The 17,838-nt window shown below is 38.9% G+C and overlaps 1 protein-coding gene across 9 annotated transcripts in view; it reads left to right on the top strand.

The window, feature by feature from the left end:
• The window catches only part of ANKRD26 (ankyrin repeat domain 26), a 114,489-nt gene that overhangs the window by 23,080 nt on the left and 73,571 nt on the right, over positions 1 to 17,838 (top strand). For 7 of the 9 annotated variants that reach the window (XM_078450317.2, XM_078450322.2, XM_078450320.2 and 4 more), the window contains 4 exons: positions 1,257 to 1,293; positions 13,180 to 13,252; positions 16,139 to 16,199; positions 16,308 to 16,510. In XM_078450317.2, coding sequence (XP_078306443.1) covers positions 1,257 to 1,293; positions 13,180 to 13,252; positions 16,139 to 16,199; positions 16,308 to 16,510 — 374 coding nt within the window. The remainder of the gene's footprint in view (positions 1 to 1,256; positions 1,294 to 13,179; positions 13,253 to 16,138; positions 16,200 to 16,307; positions 16,511 to 17,838) is intronic. The other 2 variants (XM_078450319.2, XM_078450325.2) reach the window with 1 other exon arrangement.

Genomic DNA, 17,838 nt, shown 5'->3' on the forward strand with positions numbered 1-17,838 from the left:
GCACAGAGCCTGATGCAGGACTTGATCCCATGAACTGTGAGATCATAACCTGAGCTCAGATCAAGAGTTGGACACTTAACCAACTGAGCCACCCAGGCACCCTGACAACAGTGGTGCATTTTATATTGACACTAACTCATCATTTTCAGGCAAAGTCTCTAATTTGCATTAGTGTTCAGCCTTGGTGTTATACATTCTATGAGTTTTAACAAACGTATAATGATGTGAGTCCACCTTTGTGGTATCATGTGAAAGAGTTTCACTGCCTTAAAAGTCCTCTGTGCTGTGCCCCTTTATCCCTACATTCACCCCAACCCTTACCTCCATAGTCTTGCTCTTTCCAGAGTGTCATATAGTTAGAATCATACAGTGGATATGTTTGAATGTTTAGAAAATTAAAATTCCCCGGTAATTGAATGTAGGCATTCAAGATATTCTTTGCTCTTTGTTTTGTTTTGTTGCTCATCAGTAGAGGATCTGATGACATATGCCTTACATGAAAAAAAGCATGATTTCTCTAGATGTGTGTCACCTAATGGGGAGGGTTGAGAAAAATGACATCATGAACCACTACATAGCACTAACATTGGGATCATCCTCCTCTGTGATATATGGTGGGTCTAGATAGACTCTCTAGCAATGGAAGGAGACAGTCTCAAGAGGTTACAACTTTATAAAACTGGAATCCCGAGTCTTTACTTACCTTGCCATTGGAAATAAGGCCAGGGAGAGTCTGTTTGCTATGGTTTTGCCATGCTGCAAAGTGCAATAGCTATAGACCACACTTTGTGAGGGGTGTTTCATCCTAAAACTGAACAGTCTCTGCTGAAGAGCTGGGGAAGTTCTGCCATGTTACGGCAAAATAAAGATACTCTCTTTTAACTCCTCTAGTAGTGGAAGTCCAGAAAAATCATGCTAGTTTAAGTTTGACATTGTCAGCTTATGATAATCATTCTCCTAACGATACCATTTTCCTCCAGTGTCATAGGGTCAGTCAGGTATGGTCACTGTAAACATCAGTTCACTTGTAGGTATCAAATTCGATAAAAACCATTCTTGCTTTTGGTCAGTATAGAAGAGAAAGTAAGATTTCTTAGTACATTAAGCCTACCAGTCGTATAATTACCATTCAGTGTAGTGTGGTTTCCAGGTGTGGTCCCAAAGGAATACTTTTTAACAAATCATTAGCTGTACACTTTTAATTTCCTATATTTTTTCTAATGTTGATTTAAAATGTATTTTTCTTTTTCCTTTAGTAGAAGATAAGAATTCTGAGGAAGACTCTTTAACCAGGTAGGATTTTTATGGATTTTTAAAAATGACATTTGTTGGGGCACCTGGGTGGCTCAGTCGGTTAAGTGTCTGACTCTTGATTTCAGCTCAGGTTTGTGAGTTCAAGCCCCATGTCGGGTTTTGTGCTGACAGCCTGCTTGGGTTATATTCTCTCTCTCTCTCTCTCTCTCTCTCTCTCTCTCTCTCTCTCTCTCTGTGTATTCTCTCTCAAAATATAAATGAAATGAGAATTATGTGTTGCCTAAGGGAATGCAGAGAAAAAAGCATTTGTTGAGTGTTCTATCCTGGACTAGACACTGTATCATATGCTTAACATCTGTTAAATTATATAGTCATTGTATAGCTTTGCAAAGTAGCTGTGTTATTGTAGCCTACTTTTTATTACTTTGGCAGCTGTGGTTCACGGAGGTTGATTACTCGACCCATGATTCCATTGTTAATGAGTAGCTGACCCGGGGGTTTGCCTGTCAGCCTGTGTAGCTTCCACATCCATTCTTTGGTTCCTCAGCACCACTGGGATTAAGATACAGATCCTAGTCAGATCAACTCAGAATGTCAAAATTAATGATGTATGAACTCTAATTTAGAGTGTTCTTAAGAAACCAGGTGAGTCCAAGGATTTGCCCTAATATATTTGACCACTAGTGATAACTAGAAGTAATTAGTGCAGTGGTAACTAGTCTCCTGTTTTTACCATCAGAGATTTTAGGGTGGATCTCAGCTATGGCCATGGTATCACAGCTTTTCCATAAGGAAGATCTAATCAGGCAGGTTCTTAGATGTAGTGGTATCTCCTCTTCTTGAGATGAATTAGTTTTCTGTAAGTGAAGGATATCTAGGTGTAGACCATGTTACGTTAATTAAATTCAGCATCTATTTAGAGGATATTTCTTTTTTTTTTTTTCAGTATATGAAATTTATTGTCAAATTGGTTTCCGTACAATACCCAGTGCTCATCCCAAAAGGTGCCCTCCTCAATACCCATCCCCCACCCTCCCCTCCCTCCCACCCCCTATCAACCCTCAGTTTGTTCTCAGTTTTTAAGAGTCTCTTATGCTTTTTTTTCAATATATGAAATTTATTGTCAAATTGGTTTCCATACAACACCCAGTGCTCATCCCAAAAGGTGCCCTCCTCAATACCCATCCCCCACCCTCCCCTCCCTCCCACCCCCCATCAACCCTCAGTTTGTTCTCAGTTTTTAAGAGTCTCTTATGCTTTGGCTCTCTCCCACTCTAACCTCTTTTTTTTCTTTTTTCCTTCCCCTTCCCCATGGGTTTCTGTTAAGTTTCTCAGGATCCACATGAGAGTAAAAACATATGGTATCTGTCTTTCTCTGTATGGCTTATTTCACTTAGCATCACACTCTCCAGTTCCATCCATGTTGCTACAAAGGGCCATATTTCATTCTTTCTCATTGCCACGTAGTACACCATTGTGTATATAAACCACAATTTCTTTATCCATTCATCAGCTGATGGACATTTAGGCTCTTTCCATAGTTTGGCTATTGTTGAAAGGGCTGCTATAAACATTGGGGTACAAGTGCCCCTATGCATCAGCACTCCTGTATCCCTTGGGTAAATTCTTAGCAGTGCTATTGCTGGGTCATGGGGTAGGTCTATTTTTAATTTTTTGAGGAACCTCCACACTGTTTTCCAGAGTGGCTGCACCAGTTTGCATTCCCACCAACAGTGCAATAGGGTTCCCATTTCTCCACATCCTCTCCAGCATCTATAGTCTCCTGATTTGTTCATTTCGGCCACTCTGACTGGCGTGAGGAGATATCTGAGTGTGGTTTTGATTTGTATTTCTCTGATAAGGAGCGACGTTGAGCATCTTTTCATGTGCCTGTTGGCCATCCGGATGTCTTCTTTAGAGAAGTGTCTATTCATGTTTTCTGCCCATTTCTTCACTGGGTTATTTGTTTTTTGGGTGTGGAGTTTGGTGAGCTCTTTATAGATTTTGGATACTAGCCCTTTGTCCGATATGTCATTTGCAAATATCTTTTCCCATTCCGTTGGTTGCCTTTTAGTTTTGTTGGTTGTTTCCTTTGCTGTGCAGAAGCTTTTTATCTTCATAAGGTCCCAGTAATTCATTTTTGCTTTTAATTCCCTTGCCTTTGGGGATGTGTCGAGTAAGAGATTGCTACGGCTGAGGTCAGAGAGGTCTTTTCCTGCTTTCTCCTCTAGGGTTTTGATGGTTTCCTGTCTCACATTCAGGTCCTTTATCCATTTTGAGTTTATTTTTGTGAATGGTGTGAGAAAGTGGTCTAGTTTCAACCTTCTGCATGTTGCTGTCCAGTTCTCCCAGCACCATTTGTTAAAGAGACTGTCTTTTTTCCATTGGATGTTCTTTCCTGCTTTGTCAAAGATGAGTTGGCCATACGTTTGTGGGTCTAGTTCTGGGGTTTCTATTCTATTCCATTGGTCTATGTGTCTGTTTTTGTGCCAATACCATGCTGTCTTGATGATTACAGCTTTGTAGTAGAGGCTAAAGTCTGGGATTGTGATGCCTCCTGCTTTGGTGTTCTTCAAAATTACGTTGGCTATTCGGGGCCTTTTACGGTTCCATATGAATTTTAGAATTGCTTGTTCTAGTTTCGAGAAGAATGCTGGTGCAATTTTGATTGGGATTGCATTGAATGTGTAGATAGCTTTGGGTAGTATTGACATTTTGACAATATTTATTCTTCCAATCCATGAGCAGGGAATGTCTTTCCATTTCTTTATATCTTCTTCAATTACCTGCATAAGCTTTCTGTAGTTTTCAGCATACAGATCTTTTACATCTTTGGTTAGATTTATCCCTAGGTATTTTATGCTTCTTGGTGCAATTGTGAATGGGATCAGTTTCTTTATTTGTCTTTCTGTTGCTTCATTGTTAGTGTATAAGAATGCAACTGATTTCTGTACATTGATTTTGTATCCTGCAACTTTGCTGAATTCATGTATCAGTTCTAGCAGACTTTTGGTGGAGTCTATCGGATTTTCCATGTATAATATCATGTCATCTGCAGAAAGCGAAAGCTTGACTTCATCTTTGCCAATTTTGATGCCTTTGATTTCCTTTTCTTGTCTGATTGCTGATGCTAGAACTTCCAACACTATGTTAAACAACAGCGGTGAGAGTGGGCATCCCTGTTGTGTTCCTGATCTCAGGGATAAAGCTCTCAGTTTTTCCCCGTTGAGGATGATGTTAGCTGTGGGCTTTTCATAAATGGCTTTTATGATGTTTAAGTATGTTCCTTCTATCCCGACTTTCTCAAGGGTTTTTATTAAGAAAGGGTGCTGGATTTTGTCAAAGGCCTTTTCTGCATCGATTGACAGGATCATATGGTTCTTTTCTTTTATTAATGTGATGTATCAAGTTGATTGATCTGCGAATGTTGAACCAGCCCTGCAGCCCAGGAATGAATCCCACTTGATCATGGTGAATAATTCTTTTTATATGCTGTTGAATTCGATTTGCTAGTATCTTATTGAGAATTTTTGCATCCATATTCATCAGGGATATTGGTCTGTAGTTCTCTTTTTTTATTGGGTCTCTGTCTGGTTTAGGAATCAAAGTAATACTGGCTTCATAGAATGAGTCTGGAAGTTTTCCTTCCCTTTCTATTTCTTGGAGTAGCTTGAGAAGGATAGGTATTATCTCTGCTTTAAACATCTGGTAGAACTCCCCTGGGAAGCCATCTGGTCCTGGATTCTTATTTGTTGGGAGATTTTTGATAACCGATTCAATTTCTTCACTGGTTATGGGTCTGTTCAAGTTTTCTGTTTCCTCCTGATTGAGTTTTGGAAGAGTGTGGGTGTTTAGGAATTTGTCCATTTCTTCCAGGTTGTCCAGTTTGTTGGCATATAATTTTTCATAGTATTCCCTGATAATTGTTTATATCTCTGAGGGATTGGTTGTAATAATTCCATTTTCATTCATGATTTTATCTATTTGGGTCATCTCCCTTTTCTTTTTGAGAAGCCTGGCTAGAGGTTTATCAATTTTGTTTATTTTTTCAAAAAACCAACTCTTGGTTTCGTTGATCTGCTCTACAGTTTTTTTAGATTCTATATTGTTTATTTCTGCTCTGATCTTTCTTATTTCTCTTCTTCTGCTAGGTTTAGGCTGTCTTTGCTGTTCTGCTTCTATTTCCTTTAGGTGTGCTGTTAGATTTTGTATTTGGGATTTTTCTTGTTTCTTGAGATAGGCCTGCATTGCAATGTATTTTCCTCTCAGGACTGCCTTCGCTGCATCCCAGAGCGTTTGGATTGTTGTATTTTCATTTTCGTTTGTTTCCATATATTTTTAAATTTCTTCTCTAATTGCCTGGCTGACCCACTCATTCTTTAGTAGGGTGTTCTTTAATCTCCATGCTTTTGGTGGTTTTCCAGACTTTTTCCTGTGGTTGATTTCAAGCTTCATAGCATTGTGGTCTGAGAGTATGCATGGTATAATTTCAATTCTTGTAAACTTATGAAGGGCTGTTTTGTGACCCAGTATATGATCTATCTTGGAGAATGTTGCATGTGCACTCGAGAAGAAAGTATATTCTATTGCTTTGGGATGCAGAGTTCTAAATATATCTGTCAAGTCCATCTGATCCAATGTGTCATTCAGGGCCCTTGTTTCTTTCTTGACCGTGTGTCTAGATGATCTATCCATTTCTGTAAGTGGAGTGTTAAAAGTCCCCTGCAATGACCACATTCTTATCAATAAGGTTGCTTATGTTTATGAGTAATTGTTTTATATATTTGGGGGCTCCCGTATTCAGCGCATAGACATTTATAATTGTTAGCTCTTCCTGGTGGATAGATCCTGTAATTATTATATAATGCCCTTGTTCATCTCTTGTTACAGCCTTTAAAGTCTAGTTTGTCTGATATAAGTATGGCTACTCCAGCTTTCTTTTGACTTCCAGTAGCATGATAAATAGTTCTCCATCCCCTCACTCTCAATCTGAAGGTGTCCTCAGGTCTAAAATGAGTCTCTTGTAGACAGCAAATAGATGGGTCTTGTTTTTTTATCCATTCTGATACCCTATGTCTTTTGGTTGGCACATTTAGTCCATATACACTCAGTGTTATTATAGAAAGATACGGGTTTAGAGTCATTGTGATGTCCGTAGGTTTCATGCTTATAGCGATGTCTCTGGTACTTTGTCTCACAGGATCCCCCTTAAGATCTGTTGTAGGGCTGGTTTAGTGGTGATGAATTCCTTCAGTTTCTGTTTGTTTGGGAAGACCTTTATCTCTCCTTCTATTCTAAATGACAGACTTGCTGGATAAAGGATTCTCAGCTGCATCTTTTTTCTGTTGATCACATTGAAGATCTCCTGCCATTCCTTTCTGGCCTGCCAAGTTTCAGTAGAGAGATCTGTCACGAGTCTTATAGGTCTCCCTTTATATGTTAGAGCACGTTTATCTCTAGCTGCTTTCAGAATTTTCTCTTTATCCTTGTATTTTGCCAGTTTCACTATGATATGTCATGCAGAAGATCGATTCAAGTTACCTCTGAAGGGAGTTCTCTGTGCCTCTTGGATTTCATTGCCTTTTTCCTTCCCCAGATCAGGGAAGTTCTCAGCTATTATTTCTTCAAGTACACCTTCAGCACCTTTCCCTCTCTCTTCCTCCTCTGGAATACCAATTATGCATAGATTATTTCTCTGTAGTGCATCACTTAGTTCTCTAATTTTCCCCTCATACTCCTGGATTTTTTTATCTCTCTTTTTCTCAGCTTCCTCTTTTTCCATAACCTTATCTTCTAGTTCACCTATTCTCTCCTCTGCCTCTTCAATCCGAGCCGTCATCGTTTCCATTTTATTTTGCATTTCGTTTAAAGCATTTTTCAGCTCCTCCTGGCTGTTCCTGAGTCCCTTGATCTCTGTGGCAAGAGATTCTCTGCTGTCCTGTATACTGTTTTCAAGCCCAGCGATTAATTTTATGACTATTATTCTAAATTCACTTTCTGTTATATTATTTAAATCCTTTTTGATCAGTTCATTGGCTGTTGTTATTTCCTGGAGATTCTTTTGAGGGGAATTCTTCCGTTTGGTCATTTTGGATAGTCCCTGGAGTGGTGAGGACCTGCAGGGCACTTCCCCTGTGCTGTGGTGTATAACTGGAGTTGGTGGGCGGGGCCACAGTCCGACCTGATGTCTGCCCCCAGCCCACCGCTGGGGCCACAGTCAGACTGGTGTGTGCCTTCTCTTCCCCTCTCCTAGGGGCGGGATTCACTGTGGGGTGGCGTGGCCCGTCTGGGCTACTTGCACACTGCCAGGCTTGTGGTGCTGGGGATCTGGCGTATTAGCTGGGATGGGTAGGCATGGTGCACGGGGTCAGGAGGGGCAGGCTTAGCTTGCTTCTCCTTAGGTGATCCACTTCAGGAGGGGCCCTGTGGCAGCTGGAGGGAGTCAGACCCGCTGGAGGGGTGGCTCTGCAGAAGCACAGCGTTGGGTGTTTTCGGGGAGCAAGCAAGTTCCCTGGCAGGAACTGGTTCCCTTTGGGATTTTGGCTGGGGGATGGGCGAGGGAGATGGCGCTGGTGAGCGCCTTTGTTCCCCAACAAACTGAGCTCTGTAGTCCGGGGGCTCAGCAACTCTCCCTCCCTTTGTCCTCCAGGCTTCCCGCTTTCCGAGCAGAGCTGTTAACTTATGACCTCCCAGATGCTAAGTTGCGCTTGCTGTCGGAACACACTCCGTCCGGCCCCTCCACTTTTGCAAGCCAGACTCGGGGGCTCTGCTTGGCCAGCAGGCTGCCCCTCTGCCCCGGCTCCCTCCTGCCAGTCTGTGCAGCGCAGCGCCTCTCCGCCCATTCCTACCCTCTTCCGTGGGCCTCTCGTCTGCGCTTGGCTCCAGAGACTCCGTTCTGCTAGTCTTCTGGCGGTTTTCTGGGTTATTTAGGCAGGTGTGGGTGGAATCTAAGTGATTCGCAGGACGCGGTGAGCCCAGCGTCCTCCTACGCTGCCATCTTCCACTGCATCGAGGATATTTCTATCTGATCTCTGTTTTCTAACTTCCCAGTCTGGTTTTCCCTTTGGGCTAGTACCCTTGACTAGTTCTAGGAAGCTTTTTCTTTTTTTGTAGACTTTTCCCCCATGACTTTTCTGTACTATGTTTTTGCTTTTCTACGTTCTTCTCTGCTTTTCTTGGTATTTCTTTTTTTTCCATTATTTTTTCCACTTCTGCCAACTAAGGACTCTCCATTTTTCCAGAGGCCAAATCAAAAGCACATAGAATCTCAAGATTTAGGAAACCTCAGAGATTAATTCATAAAAATACCCTCTGGTATTTCAACCCATGTTTAACCTCCTTGCCAAATGGTTGTTTACATGGAGAATTTGAAACTCAAAAGAGATTGAAGTGACCTATTTGGATATGATAAGTGACAGAAATGACGTTTAAATTCAGGTTTCTTTCTTTCTTTTTCTTTTTTTTCATTTTACAGGCAAATGTTTTAATAATAGAAAGCTGGGGAGTGGGCCTAATGAATACAATGAAGGAGGGTAAGAATTGAATTAGCAGAGGAGACCAGGTTTCAAGAAGAACAACACTGAGTTGGATAGGAATAAGAGTTTTAGATAAGATGTCAGAATATTGGGGTTTATGCCAAGTTAGATAAAGGTGAATGACAGGAATTAAGGACCCAGGATTGTGGGAGTTGTTTAGAAAGGCATATTCAAATAGAGAGTTCAAGAGGGTCCTGAACAGGTTTCTGCTTTTGTGTGTGTTGGTTTCATTGAAGGTGCGAGCATACCTCAGATTTTCTGATGAGAGATTAAAAATCATTTGAGCTGCTGGGAAGAGTCTGTTTACAGCAAATAGAAATATGATATCATCTACCTCCACCCCAACTTAGGGAGGATGGCTTAGATCCTTTCAAGGAATTGGGGGTGGGGGTGGGTGGAGATTCTGAACTATAGAGATGTATGGCCCAAGGCAAGCTGTCTCCTCACTCCGCCTCTTTTCCTAAGTCTGTGATGCCCTTCCCATGTACCTGTAGGGCTGGGCAGGGGTAGGACTGACTTGTCAAATCAGTAAGGGAGCTTCATCTGGGTAGGTGATAACATGCCCATGTTGAGGTGACTGTGGATGACTGAGACTCCCAATTAGCTTGTTCTCCAGGAGCAGGACATGGCTCCTCCCCTCGGTCATTTGAGCCCATCCTTGTTTTAGGAGTCTGTGCCTTCACAGGCTAAAGATTTAAAGGTTGGAGAATGCCACTGAACCGTGCTGAAGAGTGATGTAGGAGTGGGAGCTCATAGGGAAGAAAATATTCAGGCAGTGTATAGAGAAATAGAGGCACAACTACCAGGACTATTTTTATAGCAGTCTCTCTCCTTGGGTATCTGAATGCCCCTGAAGGTTTCTAAGGTCTTGCTAGTTATATGGTCTTAAATAAAGCAAGACCAGTGTAGGAAAAAAGTTGGACTTGATAATTTTTAATCTTTTAATCTCTGGTTAGTACTTCCACTAATAACATAGAAACTTGTTCTTTAACTTTGGTATATTTACTTAAACTGAGGTCTACTTGACACACAATGTAATATGTGATTCAACAACTCTGTATGTTACACTATGCTTGCCATAAGTGTAGCTCCCATCTGTTAATGTATAATGCTATTACAATACCACTGACTATATTCCCTATGCTGTACCTTTGATGCTTGTGATTTACTCTTTCTATAACTGGAAACCTGAACTTCCCTCTCCCCTTCACCCATTTTGTCCATCTCCCAACCTCCCCTCCCTTTGGCAAGTCAATTTTCTGTATTTATGGGTCTGTTTCTGCTTTTTCTCTGTTCACTTGTTCCCTTTTTTAGATCCTACATATAAGTGAAATCATATAGGATTTCCATCTAGGTATATCCATGATGTTGCAGATGGCAAGATCTCATTCTGTTTTATAGCTGCGTAATATTCCATTTGTGTGTGTGTGTGTGTGTGTGTGTGTGTGTGTGTATGTATGTGCGTGTGTGTGTGTGGTCTGTTCATGTATTGGTGGACACTTGGGTTGCTTCCATATCTTGTCTATTGTAAATAATGCTGCAATAAAGATAGGGGTGCATATATGTTTTCAAATAAGTATTTTCATTTTCCTTGGGTAAATAAATACCCAGTAGTGGAATTACTGGATCATATGGTATTTCTTTTAATTTATTTTTGGGACAGAGAGAGACAGAGCATGAACGGGGGAGGGGCAGAGAGAGAGGGAGACACAGAATCGGAAACAGGCTCCAGGCTCCGAGCCATCAGCCCAGAGCCTGACGCGGGGCTCGAACCCACGGACTGTGAGATCGTGACCTGGCTGAAGTCGGACGCTTAACCGACTGCGCCACCCAGGCGCCCCAGGTATTTCTATTTTTAATCTTGAGGAACCTCCATACTGGTTTTCACAGTGGCTGTCCCAATATACATCCCATCACCAGCGCACAAAGGTTCTTTTTTCTCCACACCCTTACCAACACTTGTTTTTTGCACTTTGAATTTTACCCATTCTGACATGTGTAAGGTGATAAGTCATTGTGGTAACTTTTATACATATAATTTTCAACCATTTCAGAGAATTCCCTCCCTGTTACACTTGGTTATAGAAACTCAGACTGGGCCTTTCCTGGATATTTCATAGGTTAGAACAGGTGGAGGCAAAATAGATGAGTGAAAGCTTTTTTAAAACAGGGTCCAAATTTTGAACAACCTGTTTGAACAACCTGGAAACTATAAAACACTGATGAAAGAAATAGAAGATGATGGAAAGAAATAGAAAGACATCTGATGCTCATAGATTGGAAGAATACATATTTTTAAACTGTCTACACTACCCAAAGCAATCTAAAGATTTAATGCAATCCCTATCATTTTTCACAGAAGTAGACAAACAATCCTAAATGTTGTATAGAACCACAAAACACCTTGAGTGGCCAAAGCAATATTGAAAAAGAAAAACTGGAGGTATCACAATCTCAGATTTCAAGTTTTATTCCAAAGCTGTAGTAATCAAAACAGTATGGTTGGTACTGGCATAAAAATAGTCACATAGCTCAGTGGAATAGAACCAAAAACCCAGAAATAAATCCACAACTGTATGGGCAGTTAATCTTCAACAAACAGGAAAGACTATCCAGTGGGGGAAAAAGCAGTCTCTTCAATAAATAGTGTTGGTAGAACTGGACAAGCCTCATGCCAAAGAATGAAACTGGACCAATTTCTTTACCATACACAAAAATAAACTCAAAATGAATTAAAGACTTAATATGAGACCTGAAACCATAAAAATCCTTGAAGAGAGCACAGGCCGTCATTTCTCTGACTTTGGCTGTAGCAACATTTTTCTAGTTATGTCTCCTGAGCCAAGGGAAGTAAAGTAACAATAAACTATGGGGACTACATCTAAAGAAAAAAACTTTTGCACAGTGAAGGAAACAGTCAAAACTAAAAGGTACCCTATGGAATGGGACCTATCCAGTAATGGGTTAGTGACCTATCCAGTAATGACCTATTTGCAAATGACCTATCCAGTAATGGGTTAGTAATCAAAATGTATGAAGAATTCATGCAACTCAACATTCTTCTCCCCAAAAAAAGCCCAGTTTACAAATGAGCAGAAGACATAAAGAGACATTTTTCCAAAGACAACACACAGATGGTCAACAGACACATGAAGAGATGCTCCTCAAAACTACAAGGAGTTACCACCTCACACCTGTCCCAGTGGCTAAACTCCAAAACACAAGAAGCAAGTGTTTGCGAGGATGTGGAGACAAAGGAAACCTCTTGCACAGTTGGTAGAAATGCAAATGGCTGCGACCCCTGTGGAAAACAGTATGGAGGTTCCAACCAAAAATTAAAAACAGAACTATCCTGTGATCCAGTAATTGCACTACTGGATACTAACCAAAAGAATTCAAAAACACGAATTCAGTGGGACACTCGTGCCCCTGTATTTATTGCAGCATTATTTACAATAGCCAGCGCAAGTGTCCATTGACAGATTAGTGAATAAAGAAGTTGTATGTGTGTGTGTGTGTGCATGTGTGTTGGTGTATGTATAGATATATACATATATATCTATATATGTATACCTATATATATAGGTTATATATAAGGTATATATATATAAGATATATATATAATATATATTATACCATATATATATATAAATATATAAATATAAGGTATATATCTATACCTTATAGATCTTATATATCTATATATATAGATCTTATATAGATCTTATATCTTATATAGATCTTATATAGATCTTGTATCTATATATATAGATCTTATATATCTATATGTTACCACATATACATATATATGTATATCTATATATACATATATAGATATGTATAGATATATATATATAGATATACATACATACACACGCACACAATGGAATATTACTCAACCACAAAACAATGAAATCTTGCCATTTGCAATGACCAGGATGGAGCCCGAGAGTAGTATGCTAAGCAAAATCAGAGAAAGACAAATACCATATGATTTTACTCATGTAGAATTTATAAAACAACAAATGAGCAAAGGGAGAAAAAAAAGGGAGAGACCAACCAAGAAATAGGCTCTTAACTGCAGAGAACAAACAGATGGTTACCAGAGAGGAGGTGAGTGGTGGGAGGGGTGAAATAGGTGATGGGGATGAAGGAGTGCCCTTGTCATGATGAGCACGGGATGAGTATGGAATTGGTGAATCACTATATTGTACAACTTAAACTAATAAAACACTGAATGTTAATATTACTGGAATTAAAATAAAACTTAATGAAAAAACATGCCAAATTTTAATTATATCAAGAAACATGGTTGAATAAACAGCTGGCCTTTCACTTCAGTTTTTAAAAATAAATGAACATGTTTTTGTTGTATATTTTTGTTCTAAAGGCTTTCCGACAAACCTGGTATTGATGATTCATGGCCTACATCAGATAGCGAAGACTTAGATTTTGGTACCAAGGTAAAGTACTCTCTTGTGAAACTCACTTCCCTGCTCTGAATTTAGTTTTCTGCATTATTTACTCTTAAAATTTAACAGTAGCCTTTTTGTCATCATTTTATGTTTGTAATGGAAAGTTAGCAAGAACAAACCATTTTACAGATACATGACACGTTGAATTTTTTGTTTTGTTTTGTTTTGTTTTACTTTGGTAAATAGTAGAGGTGGAGGCTGATAAAAGAATGGGCTGGAAAATATATAATGACCGTAAAATTATATTGGGAAAAGCTTTCCCATAATGGAGAAAATATGACATTTGATTAAGGATAAGGATTCTTACTGTGATACTAACCTGACTGATAATACTCATGCCTAAATGAAATCTTATTGGATCCAATTATCTATTGTGGGTTTCCTACCCCCCACACCTCCCTCTGGGCACTTTTTTTTTGGTGAGATACAGGATTTTCCTTTGTCTCTATCTTTTGTTCTACATTTAGAGTAAAATAATACTAGAAAATGTAGAAATTTAGATGTTTAAGTTATTTCTCAACATTTATCTTACAAAGGTGTTTCCCTGTATTTTTGAAATAACTCCATGAAGAGTAAGTTAAAATTCTGCATCTACCTGAAGAATACATGTTTTGCTTAAAATAGTAGCTCTATGAGCAGAGGCTCTTCATAGCCAAGTTGTAAAATTTCTAATTTCAGAGATCTTTCATATTCCAGCTTTTAAAAATATCTAGTCCTAGTCCTTGTGTCAGATTCTAAAATTTAAAGTTTCAGACATTTGATATTTATTTAAATGTTCATTTTGAGGCCCCTAAATCATTATAAGCTGCTGGAGGTTAGGAAACATAATTGTGTATCTCCTGGAGCTCCTAGAATAAAGTCTTGCTTGGAAGAAGCAATTTAATATTTTTGAATGTTGAATAAATGAGCAGGGAAATGGAATTCCGTATAATGGAATTTGAAAAGTAACATAATATGCATAATATGTAATAATTAAATATGTGAATTTAATAAATAAGGCTTCAATTTATATTCCATTTTAGTGTTTAATATTTATAAACTCAAATGAATTATATTGAGGAAATCAGGAGTTACATAAGAAAGAAGGTTACAGTATATTTTTTAGTATCTTCCAATTGTGAGCTTAGAATTTTAGATAAAAATTCCTCAGCTTTTTTTTTTTTTTAACCCCATCTTTATCCCATTAGATACATCCTTTGAAGGTATACATTTCTTCCTAGAATTCTCATTCCCAATTCTTTCTCCATATTGAACATTGATGTGTTGGGCACCTTTCTTTTTCTGTTTTTTTGTTTGTCTAGTAATAATTTATAGCTTTTAGGAAGTGATAGATGACCACTAATTGAACAATTTATTTTATAGTGAAAAAATTAAATTCTTTATTACAGTATTTATAACCAGATAACTGTAGAGTGATAAAAGTCAGTATTATTAGGGATATACTATGAATAAAAGCCTCTGTTTTACATATATATTATATATATATAACTTAAAAAGTTTAAAAGAGACTATTGTTCATAGTATATTTGTAATCGTATTTATATACCTGTTGAAAAATATATGTGTTTTCCACTTACCTTATTTTGTTCACATTTTTCCTTTTTTCCTTGTCTTAATCTCATTCTTGATTGATTGCTCGTATTTTATTTTTTTTTTCCTTTTTTCCTCTTCTCCCCCATGCTTTTTTATGTATTTTTTATTTCCTTAAAGTTTATTTATTTTGGAGAGAGAGAGAGAGAGACAGAGTGCAAGCAGGGTAGGGGCAGAGACAGAGGGAGACACAGAATCCAAAGCAGGCTCCAGGCTCGGAGCTGTCAACACAGAGCTCATTGTGGGGCTCAAACACACAAACCGTGAGATCATGACCTGAGCTGAAGCTGGATGCTTAACTGACTGAGCCACCTAGGTGTCTCCCCCACCCCCACCATGCTTTCTTTTAATGGTTTACTCCTACCCTAAATTTCTTTGCAGAAAACATTTCTTTAGTGTCTGTTCTTTTAGTACATCTCTTTCTGTCTCCATTGTCAACATATTTGGTTATGGCATCTATTGTCTGTGTGTGGTTTTCATCCATGACTCATTGCCCCACAAAGTTTATTATTCTTTTTTTCTCTTTATTGGGAGGAGCTGAACTAAATTTTGGGGTATTGTTTTTATGTTTTTGGAGAGAGAGAGAGAGAGAATGAGCACGTGCTAGTAGGGAGGTGCAGAAAGAGAGGGAGGGAGAGAATCCCAAGCAGGTTCCACGCTGTCAGCACAGAGCCTGACATGTGGCTTGAAGCCCTCTAACCGTTGAGATCATGACCTGAGCTGAAATCAAAAGTTGGTCACTTAACTTACTGAGCCACCCAGGTGCCCCAGAAGGAGCTAAATTTAAATGGTCATTTTTATCTTTAGGGTTTTGACAAACAGAAGCAACTTAAACTGTTTGCAATTCCAACTTACCTACATAAGATACTACTAAAAAGTAAATTTTTATATTTTCTTTTACAAGAGATAATTCATGGAAATATAAATCATGCAAATATTTCAAAATATAACACATTTAAATTTCTTAGTGTTAGTTTTTTAATATACTTTTAATTACCTAGGGATAAGTTTTTGTTTTAGGTTACTTTGAAAGTATTTGTATAATAATCAGTTAGAGGTAAGGAAAGTAATGTTTTGAGACTACCTATGAGATCTCTCGTAATCCTTATCACATGAGAAAATGTCGACTGGTTATAGTAAATGGCATAACTGAGATTGAATCTACATTTAAATGATTCCAAAGCCTGTGTTCCTTGTGCAATGGTGCTCATTTGGTAATGGTGAATATTACCATTTAATCGAATTAGATTCTTGTAATCCTTAAAGCTATTAATTCTTTTCTAGAATGTCCCGAAACCAAGTGTAGCAAAGCTACTGCATTCTTCTGGGCAATTCATGAAAAACAGTAAGCTATTGGAAGACTTGTATTATTCACTAATTCTTGACCATTCTTGTGTTATTCACTAATTTGAAGTTACAGATATTTTCATGTCCTCTTTTGTTTTCTACTAAGTGAGAGCAAAACGTGGCTCTGTGAAAGCAGAAGGTGGAACATTATCTGAGGACAATAATCCTGATTCTGAAAATGAAGATGTGGGTGAAACTCTTTCCAAACCACCAACCAGAGATTATGGCGATTCTCTTCCTATTTTTCCATCAGCTAAATCTCTTCTAAAACCTTCTCTCAAGACGTTAGCTGTCCTTGGTCTTCCAAAGGTGAGTTGTTTTGTTTTATTCCTCTCCGCCCCCCCGCCCTGCACCCCCCCCTCCCCCCCCCCCCCCCCCCCCCCCCCGCCCCATACCATCCTCTTGCTCCTTGTAATGATGAAAAGGATCTTAGGAAGAAATGGAAGTCCTCAAGATCATAATAGAAAACAGTGTAATGACAACAGAGAGGAAGGTACAGGATTGAGATTTATAAAGGTTGGTGGGAATAAACAATTCTCAGGTATGCCTTTATGGAAGCAAAGAAATAGAAGGCAGCTGGAAAGAACAGCTAGATGCATATGAAGATGAGGAGGGAGATGAAGGGGAAGAATTCATTTCAGAGGGGTGAGATGAATTTAAAGTATGAAGAGTTGAGAGAAAGTATTATAAAAACACACCAGCAATGGTGGGATTAAGGGGGAGCAGATACTCTTTAAATTATAAAGCATGGGAGAAATTATTTTAAGTGCAAATTAAGAAAAAAAAAAGCCAGGTAATAAAAAAAAATGCTTAGACTCTTCTGAATGACTTATAGCTGATTTTTGTGAAGAACTGGAAGAAATTTTTGCCCTTACATTTAAGTTTAATAAAGGTGATATCCTATATTTAGTTTAGCAAAACCTGTGTTTCTAAGGAATGCAAAGAGAAACCTGTTTTAGGCCATACCAGATTTATTGCGAATTTTCAGTTTTTGGCTATTGTCTTTCTTGGGGTTTCTAACTTAACTTACTGTGTGGTATAATCTTGGTATATTTTAGGTCTTTTTGAGTAGAAAGAGAGGAAATAAACGTTTATTCTTTTCATTAAATAAAATTTCTGGTTATGTAAATAAGGTTCTTTATCCATGAAATGAAAAACTAAATTTGAAGCTGCAACACTGAATTTGTTTTTTAGCTTATTTATTTATTTTGAGAGAGACAGCAAGCAGGGTAGGGGCAGGGAGAGAGGGGAGAGACAGAATCCCAAACAGCCTCTTCATTGTCAGCACAGAGCTCAACACATAACTCAGACTCACAAACTGCGAGATGTCGACCTGAGCCCAAATCAAGATGCTGAACTGCCTGAGCTACCCAGGTGCCACTTAAGCTGCAAACTCTTTTTTTTTTTAAAAATTTTTTTTCAACGTTTTTTATTTATTTTTGGGACAGAGAGAGACAGAGCATGAACGGGGGAGGGGCAGAGAGAGAGGGAGACACAGAATCGGAAACAGGCTCCAGGCTCCGAGCCATCAGCCCAGAGCCTGACGCGGGGCTCGAACTCACGGACCGCGAGATCATGACCTGGCTGAAGTCGGACGCTTAACCGACTGCGCCACCCAGGCGCCCCAGCTGCAAACT

This window comes from Panthera onca, chromosome B4 (assembly GCF_046562875.1).
Source record: "Panthera onca isolate mPanOnc1 chromosome B4, mPanOnc1 haplotype 2, whole genome shotgun sequence".
NCBI lineage: Eukaryota > Metazoa > Chordata > Mammalia > Carnivora > Felidae > Panthera > Panthera onca.